The following is a 12,951-nucleotide window of genomic DNA, read 5'->3' as shown; positions in this document are numbered from 1 at the left end:
TTTTTCAGTTTCTCAATCGTTTATTTTAAAAAAAGTATTCCCAGTTCACACTTCACTCCAAAAGCTTTGATGATAAACCTCTTAATAAAACAGTCATTTATTTTTTGATGGAGAATTAAAATTGGCAGAACAGCACATTACAATGGGTATGCTCAGTTCCCCACCATCGGCTCAGTGATCCAGACCACCATGTACAGTACAGTGTACACTTTGCTCGTACACTACACTTCCTTCAGAGTTGAAAACAGAAACCCCCATGACCAGTCGCAAAAAAAAAAAAAAAAAAAAAAAAAAAGTCACATTTGCCCTCTCGCGGGCTTGTCGAACGGATTCGTGATTGTACAACGAGACCATCGTCGCGGAGACCGAAACCAATAGCCATGCGACTGGACACCGAACAGAGAGAACATACCATACTTTTTCCCCCGTACAGAAAATCACCGGGTTTCAAAATTGTATTTTTTTTAATTTTTTTTTTTTTTAATGAAATGTACAATTGTGTTTTCGGTTTGTCGTTTTTTTCCTCTTTTTTCTTTCATTTAAATACTCAGTGTACACTACACTTTGAATCTGAACGTCGCATTTATTAAATACATTAAAATTTTTTTGCAATGTAACAAAACTTTTTTTTTCTGCATATGAAATTCAAAACACCATTTACAATGAACAAAAGATGGCTCACTTCATTGCCCAGTGTGCGTAACACTAGGGTCCCCCCCCCCCCAAACCCGCCCGCCCGCCCCCCCCTGCCCCCCCGACTCCAGCGCTCGGATCCGTAATTTCTACCGACATTGTTCACAGACTATACTTGATTTACAAGAAGAGTGCTGGACAAAAAAAACCATGAGGTAAGAAAGTGGTTCGAAGATTATCGATCATGCAGAACATGCGAAAGAGAAACAAACAAAACGACAACAACAACAACAAAAAAAAGGATTCTTTGTGGTGAAGGAGAAAGTAAGAAAAAGAAAACTAAAAATATATATATAGTGTGCATTACAAAATAAAAAATTGAATTACACAGCTTTGCTTCTTTGGTTACAAAGTAGGTTGAACAAATTCACAGCTTTTTTTTTTTTCTTTCCCCACCCCTGAAAAATATGCACAAATATTTGTTTTATATTTTAAAATGATAGAGGGGAGTATGGCAATTACTTTTTCACTCTAAGATAAAGAAACTAGAAACAGAAAGGAATAGTATTTCTTCATCAAAATATCCCACCAAAGATTCATTTTCGATTTCATATCACAAGAACTGGTGTTCACCTGTACAAACTTGCTATGCTCTTAATACTTTACACTCTATACAAAATGTACATTCAAACTGGATCTTAACTACTGTAAATAAACAATCCCAAAGTTAAATGGCCATTAGTGTTAGACCTATGCCAGGACTTACTTTATTATTGCCATACATATTTAACTAGTTTACGCGAATCATCGCCCAACCAATGTCCAATTATTGTACATTTGAAACTTTCCGAAAACCCAAAGAAAGTTTTATTTATTTTTTTATTTCAATAGAGCGTATATTCTGTGGCATTGTTCATTTACATTATGGAAAATAGCAGCCCTGTAATAAATAAAATGAAAACAGTAAAACTTTTTTTTTAACATGACGTGTGTGTGGATTTGATTCATGTCGAAAGGATGGTATGGTTCTTTGAAGACGTGTCAATTCCATTCCCTCCACCCACCTTACCCACAATCCCCTGCACCACACCCTCATCCATTCAATAGTTCGCACTACCCCTCCTTTTTACGGAGGTTCCAATTTCTCTCCACACCTTCCGCCCCCGTCTGCCGCCAGACGTATCGTCGAGGGGGGGTGAGATCGGATTGCGATTGGCTGGCTGGGCCTCCCATCCATGAGCAGGAACTCCGGTCTGTCGGCACCACCGGATGCAGCTGGCCCCGCCCCTCAAGGTGACTGGCTCTGCCAAGCCCCGCCCCCCCCCCACCCCATTAGATACCATGCCAAAAGAAAAAGCTCTCCGATGATTGTCTAACACTGGGAAGGCCCCAAACCGCACACACACACACACACTAGAGCATGGCCCTCCATGTTTCTTGCAGGCCACGGCGAACAACATTGACTTGATTTGATTTAGTTTTTTCTTTTTTCGGTAATTTACCATTACTTATTATTTATTATCTTTTAAAACTGGTATCATAAGCAGGTCTTTAAGCTTTTTTTATTTATTTTTTTTGCGCGCGTGCGCGTGTGTGTGTGGTATTTTTATCTTGTCCATCTCTTACAGAGCAGAGAGCGTTGCTCACGCCGACGAGACATTGGGCTGGTGGGGGAGGGACAGGGGGAGGGGCTGGCCGCCCTCCTGGGGCGGGGGGCGGAGCCAGCGGCCGGCGGCTGCTGCGGCTGCTGCTGCTGCTGGGGGGACGTGCTGCCGGGATTGGCCAGCTGGGTGGAGAGCTGGGACAGCTGTTCACTATTGGCCAGGGATTTGAGAACGGCGTTCTCCCGCTCCAGCACAGAGTTCCTCTCGTACAGCTCTTTGATCTGCTCCTTCAGCACCTCCACCTCCTCCCGCACCGCATACATCAGGTGGCTCTTCACCAGATCCTGGGGGGGGGGGGGAAAGGCACAAACCGGGCACAGAGGTTAGCTGTAATCTAGGTAACCCACACTTCACACATCCAAAAAACAGACATGCACTGTGTACTGTACAATCTATGCCAGACTCTGATCCAAACTCTTATTTTGAAATTATTTACCCCTTCATAATGCACCGATACAATCCCCTGCATAATTACGCGCCAATTCAGTTCACAGGCTTTGACAGTTTTTTTGCTTTCACACTTTAACTGTGAAATTCTGACAGATCTCTTACAATTTTAATGAGGAAAAAAAAATGGTCTATTTCCCACCAATTATCGGCTGGAATGTGTTCAAAAACGAGCTCAAAGTATTTTTCAAACACGTGTGCGAGTCTGTGCACCATAATCTCTACGGGACAACAGACTGAAAAAATACATTTCTTACTGATGGAAAGAAAAATACCAAATCCATAAACACACTCAAAACACATTTTTATGTGCGTTATAATACGACTGACAAACGGCCTATGAATGGGTTTTTCCGTCTGATATTGCGCCCAGGGCCAGGCCCTCGAGCGGCTTCATGCAGAGGGGTCGGGGGAGCCCGATATTCTGGCGGACATTTTGACACGCGGTCGTTAACAGACGCTTTCAGCCGAAATCGACTCGCGAAAAGTGCATTTCGGGAGAGCGAGAGACGGGCAAAGTTACAGCCGCATAAGAGCTGTCATCACGGTGCCCGGAAGGGAGGTGAGGGTTTTATTTATCTATTTTTTTTTTTTTTTTTGTTTTAATAAACTCTCAAAAAGAATGTATTAATGTCCAACACACCTTTTGCGCCACTACTTTTGTGTTACTTTCAACACATTTTGCGTCAAAGTTACTACCTTTGTGTTACAAATATATACAATTGTGTGTGTGTGTGTGTGTTACAAAGGGAGACTTTTTAAACACAGAGTGTTGAAAGTAACACAAGATGTGATGTCCTTTACAAGACATGGAGGCACATCTGTTTTGAGAGTGGAGAAACATTGGGGGATAAGTCTGTAAAGGTGGGGTCATTTTTTTTTTTTCCCGATGTTTGCATAAAACAGCCGGTGAATCTGCCAGCCGGGTCGTCTCACCAACGGTGGACAAGGGCCGGGGGGCGGGGGGCTTTCAAAAACCGACCAAAAAACACTCACAGAGACGGTCGCAGAGAGTGGCTGGAGGAGGGTCACTTACCATTGCCTGTTCAATTTTGTTATCGATGGCTACAACACTCGCTCCAGATGCACTGCAGAGGGAGAAACACAAACAGAGAAGAGTTAACCCTTTAAAGCTGCAAGAGCACCAACACGCAATCGGAATGTTCTAAACTGCACATTCTAACGCTGCTGATGTCACACAATCACCGCTGGCGACTGAAACCAGCGGAGTTCTAGAACACCTCAAAGGGTTAAAAAGAATTGCAAGAAGGCACAGGGATCCGACTTCAGCACAACACCACCACTCCAAACAAATTCCTACCCCCCGTCACCCCCCACAACCCCCCCGCCAGTAAACACACCAGCTGCCTCCACCTTTTGGTTAGTCACCGCATCTCAGCATGCCATAACGTGGTATCAGATTTGCTCTGGGCAAAATTGAGAATAGGGGGGGACAAATGGTCTTTCACCGCTGCCACCACCATCATCATCCTCATTAGCACTGCTTCCCGGAGGGAGCAGGACTGCCTCAGCTTTCCTGATGTTAAACACCCTCGGGTGCACGACGGCGAGCCTGATTCCGATTCTCACAGCCAGCCTTATGGAAGGTTCCTGAAGTGGCGCACCCTGGTGTACCTCTCATCTACACTGGCCCGGGCTGGACTCCTCTTTTCCTACCACCTTCCCAAAAAATCCCGTCTTCCTCCTGACCCCCCCCCCCCAACCAGCCCAACCGCACGCAGTTTCCTCACAACCCCAAACATGCGTGTCTTTAATCGTTTAAAAACGATTATACAAAACTTTCGTTGTGCAGCCGTTTATTTCCCTGTGTAGAGCTCTACCCACAAACCCCTTGTTCTCACAGGCCGCGAGACAGGACAATTACTACACTAAAAATCCACGTTTGCAGCCACTTTTAACCTGATCCTGAAAACTGTGGCTCTTACATACTGGGAGTAAGCTATCGGGGAAATGAACTAGAGGCCCCAAATTCCAATGCTAATCTGGGTCAACTCCAGCACCAGGGGAGCTGCAAAAAAAAAAAATAAACAAACGCATGAATCCTTACTAGTACCTTGACATGTTGGGTTACATAACGTTCCTTGACCAGATGTTCTTATCTACAGCGTCTTACGATGTATGCGACGCCCAGTGCTGGAATCTATATGGTCAAAATAGATTATAACAGCTCCATGTTCACAGTTGCGTATCACTCGAGCTAACTTGAATATGCAACAGCAGGTTATGGTCAATTTTGAGGTAAAGAAATAAATATCTGAAGGGTAATAATAGAAATGACTTTAAATCATCCCTCTCTAAAATTAAAATACCAATTTAACGTTTGCATTTTTACTTCAAAGTTTTTTGAATGGATAAACACGTAGTTCTTATGTTTTTTTTTTTGTTTGTTTGTTTTTTTGTAAACCGGCAGTGGCGGCAAGTGCACGAGCTGTTGCGCTGAGAGAACAGGCGAAACGCAGCTCTGTCCGTTCCGAACTCCATTGTTGATAAGGCACCGCGCACCGCATTTCATAGAACTCCCATAAGCACCGGTTACAAAAGTCTGCGGCCGTGCAGAGCAGGGTCCCCCGCATGTGATCAATGCACCGTCCCCCTCCGCCGGATCGTTTTCCGCCGCCGAACACACCCAGGCAGTGTGGCAACGTCGGAAAAACGTATTTTATTGTGTTTTTGTTTGTTTTGTATTCTTTATTTGTATAGGGAAGAAACACGACGCACACATCGCCCTGATATAATTCCAGACGCCTAGGCGTGTCGCCAACCATGTCGTCAACGATAAGTCTAATATAAACACTGAAGCCGATTTCACCGAAGCATCCCGCAAACAAGAACGCGTATACCATACGGGTGGACGTCAGACAAATACAAGTGTTTTTTTCCGTTGCGACCGTCCACACACCCAGAAAAAGATTATGTTGTCAGTACGCATAAAATACCTTCAAGCTTATAAAATGTACGGAACGGAACCAAAAACAAGATTTTATTTTCGCACGCAAATTTCTCAATAGGTATACAATTTTATGATCGGCTAAATCATATTATCTTGAAAACATGCCGCCTTGTACTCATAGCACAGTGCTGTCCGAACGTTCCGTTGTCTTTAAGACCTGAGATAAAATAGGCTAGCATTCCGCATAGACGTTTTTAGAACCCGTTTCTCTACCGCATAATCTGAATGAGATAATCAGACAAGTTTACTCACTCCGGTTAGTCCTCTGTCTCTTCTAAATGAGAACCGAAGTCGGGCTGTTTTGGTTTTTTAAAATGTAAAAAAAAATCGTTTACTTTTCAGACCCCGTTGCTTTCATTCAGTTTCCCCTGCACCACAGTATCGATGTGAGCTCCAACTGAACAAAGAGACTTCCCTTCAGAAAGCCGTTAGGCGGCGCTGGGGGGGAAAAAAGACTGACTCATCTCTCAGTGGCGAAGTATCCGGCTTCGCGTCTTTCTAGGTACACAGCCGCTTACTACATCCACAAGCCAGTGTGATTCTATCAAACTAATGAATGGAACAAAAATGTAAAGAGGAGAAGAAGGAAAACCCAGAGGAGATAGGCGAATACGTGCGTCCATATACATGAGCTGGCATGGTGTTGTAATAAAGAACTTAAATTGGATACGGAGACATCTAACGTAACCAGTCGTTTTAATTGCTTTCCAGTATGGCCCACATTCAAAGCGATTAGAAGTGCATTACAGTAACTGCTTTCCAATATGGACAACATTCAAAGCTAATCCAAAAACAATGTAATGAACTACAGATTATGACATCTCCGGTCCTCTTCAGCAAATACATCCAGTTTACTTCAATGTATACAATGTGTAACTACAAAGTTACCGCGCAACTATTTGCATTAAATGGTGCCAATTTTTTCCTCCAATTGTACAGGCTACGTGAAATCAGTGTGCATGGGCACATACACCAGTGTACGTGCACTGGTGTGTGTGCCCTGGCACTGGCATCGGGGACCGCGAACGCCTCAAAATATCTTAAGTGCTGGTCGGCACGGTATTCAGCGAAAACTCAAAACATGTTAAGTGATTAAAAAAACACACCGAAAACCCGGAGAGGAGAGAAAGCAAGTTGGTCTCCACGTGATGGAATAACCGTGCGAAGTTGTGTCCTGGCTGCGGTACCCTACTCTTGATTCTTCATTGACAAAAAGGCGTCATATCTTCATCATAAATAAATACAAACCCCGATCGTAACACAACGCATAAAAACACGTTCATCCTTTTCAAACACCATAGGCGATGTATAAATTATCTGTTCTTTTTTTCGGTTACTTTTTTGGAACATCGTCTATGTTAAAAAAATAAAAAAAAAAGACTATACGTATGGTTGAGATTTACCTGCATCGTCCTCTGTACGATACCAGAGTCCCTGAATACGTGGGTGAGCTGCCAGGTGAGCTGCCCGGCGAACAGGGAAGTCTGTAACTCATTTTGCACCTCATTCTGCCCACAAAGTTGTAGTTTCCAAAGCGCGGAGAAGAAGAGACCGAGCTTCGCAGAGGAACACAGAAGCTGGGAGCTTTAGCAAACTGAAACTCGAGATGCTGTTTTAAAGCCCGTCACGTGTACTAACAAAATAGGCGGGGGGAGGAGTTAAGGCGCCACGCACGCCCTCGTTTGGGATACTCAAAGCATGACTGTATGGTTTTTATGTAATCGGGTTTGGAAATTTCCAAGATATCAAACTAGTATAGACAATGACGACTCCGCGCGTCTGATAAGCATATGTGACGTGTCGTCGATGTTTGCGCCTGTTCAGAATGAGCAATTTGCCGTTCCTTTACGTTCGTCGGCTTTCGGTTTAATCTCGGTCGACAGGAAATTAATTTATAGCTCTCGTTACAATACCACTGTTGTGACTTGCACTTAGATGCCACCAATTCCCAAGCAATTAACTATGCTAAACTAGCCTGCTATATTTTTTTATCAGGGTAGAATTCAGTCCGGTTGTAACTATTTGGGATCACGCGGGGTTTCAGGAGCCAAGGACACAGGCTACAAATCCATCCTCTCGGCTCGCGGGAAAGCCTACAGCTCGAGATCAACTCCCGTGCAGTGTTCTACGCGTAAAGGGAGTTAAACGGACAACAACGGCACGGTGCATCAAACTGGTACCATACCATTGCCCATTTTGGGGGCGCAGAAGGATCTTAAACACATAGGCTATGGCCGAAGTTCCTGGCTCGACAGTGTGACAAACGCATACACATGTCCGGCACAAAAACCTCAGGGGAATGAAAATGCTTTGGTTATGAACAACAAGCTTTTGTAACAACTTTTGACAACTTTATTACGCGTGTCTGAAAGTGCTTCACAGAAAAAAATGCACTTGGGTCATAATGCCACACACATAGAAGGTTTAAAATAAAGTTAATGAAATAGTAGTAACCTAGACATTAATACAATTAAATACAAGGGCGGGGGGGGGGGGGGCTGCTGGGCTGGGAGTAATGTCGCAAACGTTGCTCAGATCCGACAGTTTCTCTATAAGAAAACAGCAGTTGAAAAGCTTCTATTGTGTTCCAGTCCAGAAAAATATTTGACTCCTTTTCTTGGATGGTGAAATTTCGTTCTGATTTGTGTGGCTGCCTATATTCTTCACAGACATAGACAGTCCACACAGGATAAGTAGGTCGAAAGCTTTTTCCTCTTTCCACGGTGTAAATTCGTGGAACTGTCGACACCTACGCACCGTTGAAGCCTGAATGGTAGAGCTAATTAAATTTGGGGGCTGAGAGTCAACGGCACTCCACGCCTTAAACTTAATCCTGGCCACCACGCGCGCCGACAAAGACGTTCCGTTTAAGATGCATTCCTCTCTCGGACGTTCAGGTGACAATTTTACGCACACACACGACCGCCGACCCGCAATGGAATGCGTGCATCTGCCCGTAAATCTTGTTAAAACGGGGAAACTTTTCGAAGGACTGAGAGACCAGATGGGATGACCAATCATTATCCGCAACCCCAACCCCCCGAAAAAGCCAACATAAAAAAAATGTGTGCATTTCTTCTTCTGCACGTGGTGCTTTTATATAACGGCTTCTCGCTGCGTTACCCTCGACAAGGACAGCGGGACAAAAACACACCAAGCCACGCGTGTCAGCACACTGACCCTCGCATCAGAACATAAACATAAACACCCACGCGCGCGCGCGCAGGGGGTAAGAATGTGGACCCACTCACCTTAAAATGTTGATCCCCCACCAAATCAAACGAGTTCCAAATGAGCACGTACACGAGGGGTACAGTGACCACCCCCTCAACACACTTCCCTAATTTAAATTCCCTTCCAAGTCACAAAAAACGCAGCCGCCACCAACCGATTTTTTTTGACAAGTCACTTTAAATCCGAGATGGCCACTTGCTGGGATCTTTATTCTTATGAACAACTGAGGGGATAGTAAACGAGGACCGCATGTTGTGTTTTGCGTCACAAAGACAATACAGGATAATGGTACGTATTTGTGCCGTCAAAAAAAAAGTACGTCACGCGCTTTATAAATTCAGTCTGAAGAGCTATCAGTAGTTCCTGAAGGTGATGATGCACTTTTCCAAGGCTTTTCATTTCTAACAATTTGACATCTTTAACCACTTAGGATCACAAATGTGATCAAAGTGTTCTTAACTGAATATCCTAATGCTGATGAAACAATCAAGAACACCGACTTAGAATTTTGGAAAGAAAAAAAAAACCTTTCCAAAAAAACCTACTCTTCAAAGAGTAAAACAAATGTCAAGGAAGGCACTTTGTAGTGTGAAGAGAAAACCTTGCTCAAGTGAAAAGCATGCATACATTTATTATAGTACGTTTCTAATATAACAATATTATATTTCTTAATGAGAAAATATCAGTACAACGCTCCTTTGACGCAGCGCACACGGGAACGCAGTCAAAAAGAATCAAAAGCGAGCTAAAAAGAATACAGCGGGAGGAAAAGAAAGCTCGGAGAAGACGTAGACCCCTGCCGGCATCTTTTGGTAGGCGAGTCATTTCTCGACCCTGTGAGCCATCTTGAACAGAGGTGGGCAACTACGGTCCTGGAGGACCAGTGTGCATGTAGCATTTTGTTTCCATCAAAAACCAGTGATAAAGGAGCTAATTAGCATTAACATCAACACTGGTTCACTTTGTAGATCGGACCACAGTAAAACTTTTCATACTGGGATACAAGAACAGTCTTCGGCAGTTATTCATGCGCTTATCAAGAAATACAGATAAAATTCCAAACGGCGTAAATGCTAGGGCGAAATAAATAATTAAGAGCAAAAGTTGGCATGAAATCCAGGAAGACATACGACCCTCCTTGCCCACCAATGATCTTGAAAGACCTGTTCCTTCAGCACAGAAAGCATGGGCAGATAACTTGTAACCTGACCCCCCCCCCATCCCCCCCATCCCCCCCTACACACATCCATCCACCCCCCCTCCCCATCCCCATCCCCAAGGACTACAGATTACGAAGACCCATCAGATACCCTATTCCCCTACTCAGTATCCTTAATACGAAAGGTCCGCGTCCCCACCGTCCAAATCCCAACATTCCGGGCTGACGCACCGCTGAGAACAAATTAAGGGGCGTGGCCAAGAACAATACCGTGGCAACGGTCGTTTCTTACTGCAAAACATCACCGCAAATCTGCCGCTTTTTCGCTCCCGTTTCCACCAACGGACAGCATCGAAGTGGAACACGAAGGCAGTTTGTACGAAAAAATAAAAAATAATAGCATAGATAAAATTAACACAAATCATCCGACAGTCTTGCTGACCGTTTTAAAAAGGAGCTCGCGCGAAAAGCATCGTTTATTACCCGCACAGAAATTCCGCACGGAACGTAACTGGAGAGGGGAGTGAGTACAGAAGTCCATGTACCCGTAACACCTAGCACGCGTTAAATGGAGAGTAACATTTCCCCCCACGCCCCCCCCCCACCCCCCACCCTCAACTCTAAACACAGCCAGTCTGTTTAGGCAGTGCTCGTAAATGCCCACGTCTCCCGCTGAGGTCGTGTGTGAGGGCAAGAGAACCTTCTGTCGGGCGGAATGTGGACTGGATCTATAATTCCGAACACCGATTACATAAGGCAGTGGTCTCCCAAAACCATGGTCCCGGAGAGCCGCAGGGTCCACTGGGGTTCCCCAGCCCTGGTCCTGGTGGGCCACAGGGTCAGCTGGTTTTGGGGGGGGTTAATCCGACGCCACCCGTCCCAAAAAAGTGAGCTACGTCACACATCCGACCAAAGGTACAGAGCTTGTAATTATGTCAAATATAAATCACAAAGGGACAGCCCCACCCCCCCCCACGCCACCCCCACACAAGCAGAGCCTGAATGAGTAAAATGCTTGTGCACATACACACGCACGATGCGCAAATGCATAAAGCATGACGTGTACACACGCACGCACGCACACACACACACACAGATAAAATGCATGACATGGAGGTATGCACACGCATGCAGACACACACCCACGAAACACACACTCACACTCTCACTCTCACTCACATTCATATTGCGAAGCGATTTCAAAACCGTTCAATGTCAGTTGTCTTCATACACAAGGGTGAAATTTCCAGCGCCCTCTAGTGGACAAACCCAGTGACTCTTGGTAACGATGACATCATACAGTTCCCCCTCGCCTCCTGACAGCAGCGACTGAACGAGCGTGCGCTAGCCCGTACCACCTGAACACCTCCCGCCTGTACAGGCCTGAAGGTCTCTGTTGTCCAATAATAAATCAACGCCCGCTCAGGTCTATTGTGATTGGTGCCCTGCGCGCCGCAGTGGACGTCAGCACGAGCGATTTCCGCGAAGACACCAGCCAGATTAAGCGTAACCGAAATTTCTTTCCGGAAACAACAACAACAAAACAATTTGTTTATTATGCCTTCCCGTGAGGAATGACGCAGGCGCGGCGCGGCTCGCTGGCTAACTGAGCAGCACAGAGCGCGGGGAACCGAAGCGTTTGTTGTTTTTCCTTTCCGGAAACTTCCATCACGCTTTTTCTGACAGGTGCTCATTCCTCTTATCTTTATGGGGGGGGGGGGGGGGGGGGGGCTTCGCAGGTTGATAGGTAGCGAACGCAGGTCCCCATTCAAATTTTAACCCCTCCCCCGGAGGCAAAAAGAACGAACGCACCGTACCGCCAGGGGCCGGGACGCCGTGGCGAGACGCCGTGTTCCGTGCCCACGCCCTTCCTTTTGAGGTTGGGGAGGGGACGCCGCGCGCCACCTTTCCAAAACCCCTGCGGCAAAGCCACGTCCTGCCAGGGCAGGTGGATTCAAACCCGCGTACCCAGGCACACCGCCAGCCCCCCCCACCATCAGCTTTCCCATGGCACCGCAGAGCGATTCATTGAGTCACAACCCCCCCCAGGGGCCTCCAGCCAGGGGGGTTACGTCTATAGACCCGAAACCATTCAGTGTGACAAATATTCAAATATTAAACGCCATATTCTAAAGCACCCAGTACAAGCTGACTGGGGGAACTGAACCCCTAAACCTGGAGCCCTTTTTTTTAGAAAGGCAAGATGCCACATATTCCATGACCAGGCGGCCAGGTGGGACGGAGAGGGTCTGCGGATTAAATCGATCACGACAAAAATTTATTTACAATAAAATAAGAGCCCCAACTGAGAGCAGCGTCACCTGGACGCAACTGGAACGTGGAACTGGGACGTGACCCAATCAAACCGCCACGAGCCAAAAAACGGTCGTTAAAAAAAAACAAAACAAAACAAATAAAACCGTGCGTCACCACGGAGACGTGACCCGGCACGCACCCAAAAAACGGGAAGCCTTTGATGCGCCCGCGCTTCCGCGCTCGGGCACGGAGGAGGGACGGCGGGACGGCGGGATGAGTCGCACGCACACCGGCAGCCGCCCAACGGCTGCAGCGCAGGCCTGTCACTCAAAACCAGCCGCGCGCCGCCGCACGTACCACACGCTCAGGACCAAACACGAACTCGTTCATGCAAATCCCGAGCCACCGGGACAGGCGACGCCAAAAAACACCACGCCGGCGTGTTTTTAGTAGAACTTAATTCTACTAAAACGCTGATTAGTAGCATTACTCACTGCCCTGTAGAAATGCACATTAAAAAAAACAGGAACCATAAAAAAAGCAACCCAGCCATTTCAAACAGCACCCATAATTAAGCATGTAAACAT

At 46.0% G+C, this 12,951-nt stretch overlaps 1 protein-coding gene across 2 annotated transcripts in view; it reads right to left on the bottom strand.

Moving 5' to 3' along the window:
- Nucleotides 1-12,951, bottom strand: part of LOC135252294 (TSC22 domain family protein 2-like) — a 39,616-nt gene continuing 26,665 nt past the window's right edge. For both annotated transcript variants that reach the window (XM_064330213.1, XM_064330214.1), the window contains 2 exons: nucleotides 3,781-3,832; nucleotides 1-2,581 (listed from right to left, as the gene is read on the bottom strand). In XM_064330213.1, coding sequence (XP_064186283.1) covers nucleotides 2,240-2,581; nucleotides 3,781-3,832 — 394 coding nt within the window. In that variant the 3' untranslated portion in view covers nucleotides 1-2,239. The remainder of the gene's footprint in view (nucleotides 2,582-3,780; nucleotides 3,833-12,951) is intronic.

Source organism: Anguilla rostrata, chromosome 4 (genome assembly GCF_018555375.3).
Source record: "Anguilla rostrata isolate EN2019 chromosome 4, ASM1855537v3, whole genome shotgun sequence".
Classification (NCBI taxonomy): Eukaryota; Metazoa; Chordata; class Actinopteri; order Anguilliformes; family Anguillidae; genus Anguilla; species Anguilla rostrata.
This window is presented reverse-complemented; position numbering and strand designations above follow the sequence as displayed.